This window comes from Trichoderma citrinoviride (assembly GCF_003025115.1).
Source record: "Trichoderma citrinoviride strain TUCIM 6016 unplaced genomic scaffold BBK36scaffold_372, whole genome shotgun sequence".
Lineage (NCBI taxonomy): Eukaryota > Fungi > Ascomycota > Sordariomycetes > Hypocreales > Hypocreaceae > Trichoderma > Trichoderma citrinoviride.
Genome location: NW_020195080.1, coordinates 1 through 1,309, shown reverse-complemented (window position 1 = coordinate 1,309; position 1,309 = coordinate 1). Strand labels below are relative to the sequence as shown.

Here is a 1,309-nt window from a genome sequence, read left to right as displayed (position 1 = left end):
CAGTTGGCGCACAGAGACTGAAATAACAAGGTTAGTTTGGATTCCACCATCGAATGTTGAGAACAGAAGAACTCACCTTGGGGCCGGCAGGGCCGTCTCGGACCGCCCAGACGCTCGTCCCCCACGTACGGCAGTGCGAGCATCGCCAGGTCATTCTCTCCATGTCCGTCAGGGCCCCTACTCCTCCACCGTATCCGCCCACGTCTGGCGTCAGTCGCCCCAGCGGAGTTCCGCCGCGGGCGAGGGGACTTAGGCTGCGGAACCGTCGCTTCTTCTTGGACCGTTCGCCTCTGCCCATTCGTTCTTCCTCGGCCTCGACGGCCGTGCCCGCACCGAAAGGAGTGCCTCCCATCATGCCGGTGGTCGAGCTGAATCGCGCCGTCTCACGCCGCAGCCGACGAATCTGCCGCTCGCGGTCGCCCTCCCGCTTCTCCATCTCTTCTTTGCTGAGGAACTCGACCTTGGGCTCCCACTCATCAGCCAGGTGGTCGGGGTCGTACCTCCAGCCAGCCTCTTGGCCATGTGCGGCGTCGTTTGGCAGCTCCTGCTGCGCTCCGCCCCAGCCTCCCACAAGGCCTCCAGCCTCGCAGGCTTCCTTCTTGAGGCGAAGGACCGCCTCGTAGATGGCATGTGTCATTGCCGGAACCCACTCGCCCGCCAGTCCCAGATCGGCACAAGTTGCCTTTGCAAATGCCTCGGCAGTGCCCGGGGGGTGGAGAAGCGACCACTCAAACTTGTCCGTGTACAGCATGGAGGAGAGGTTGAGACTCAGGTTGATGATGCATCGATAAGTGTCGTCGGGGTTGTAGTCGTCAGAATCAGGCAGGATAGGAGTGGCTTCGGCTGTGACGTCGGGTGCCTGCGATGTCTGCGGCTGCGGTGTCGGCGTCGCCTGGCCACCCGTCTGTATGGGAGTCTCAGGCCGAGACACGCCCCTCGCAAACGAAGCGGGCGAGTCGTCGCGGGACTTGAATATGCTGGGCCTCGGGGTTCCGGCTGCTGTTCCCGAGCCCGCAGCAGCGGCTGTCGCGGCTCCCTGGCTAGGCGGCGGTGGCGCCGCAGTACCAGGTGCCTCGGTGTGGAAGAGCGGGTGCAGGGCAACGCCGGCATACTCTTCCAGCTGCGTCCGGATCTGCTTGCTAATCTCCGCAATGACGGCCGGCCGGTTGGGCAGGTCCAGGTCCTGGGCCAGCGTCTGCGCAAACTGGTCCGTCGTGATGAGCGTCTCGTGCAGGTTCCAGCAGAAGATGTCGCGCAGCTTGTAGGGCACCGTCATCTCCTGCGGCCGGTACTGGGGCAGGGAGATGTC

The 1,309-nt window shown here is 64.0% G+C and overlaps 1 protein-coding gene across 1 annotated transcript; it reads right to left on the bottom strand.

Moving 5' to 3' along the window:
* Nucleotides 1-31: 31 nt before the first annotated feature.
* On the bottom strand, nt 32-1,309 carry BBK36DRAFT_1131568 (SNF5-domain-containing protein; the record flags this gene model as incomplete). Its single annotated transcript, XM_024891997.1, has 2 exons — nt 32-996; nt 1,066-1,309. Coding segments are annotated over 2 exons (1,209 nt in total), but the record flags the coding sequence as incomplete, so codon positions are not given.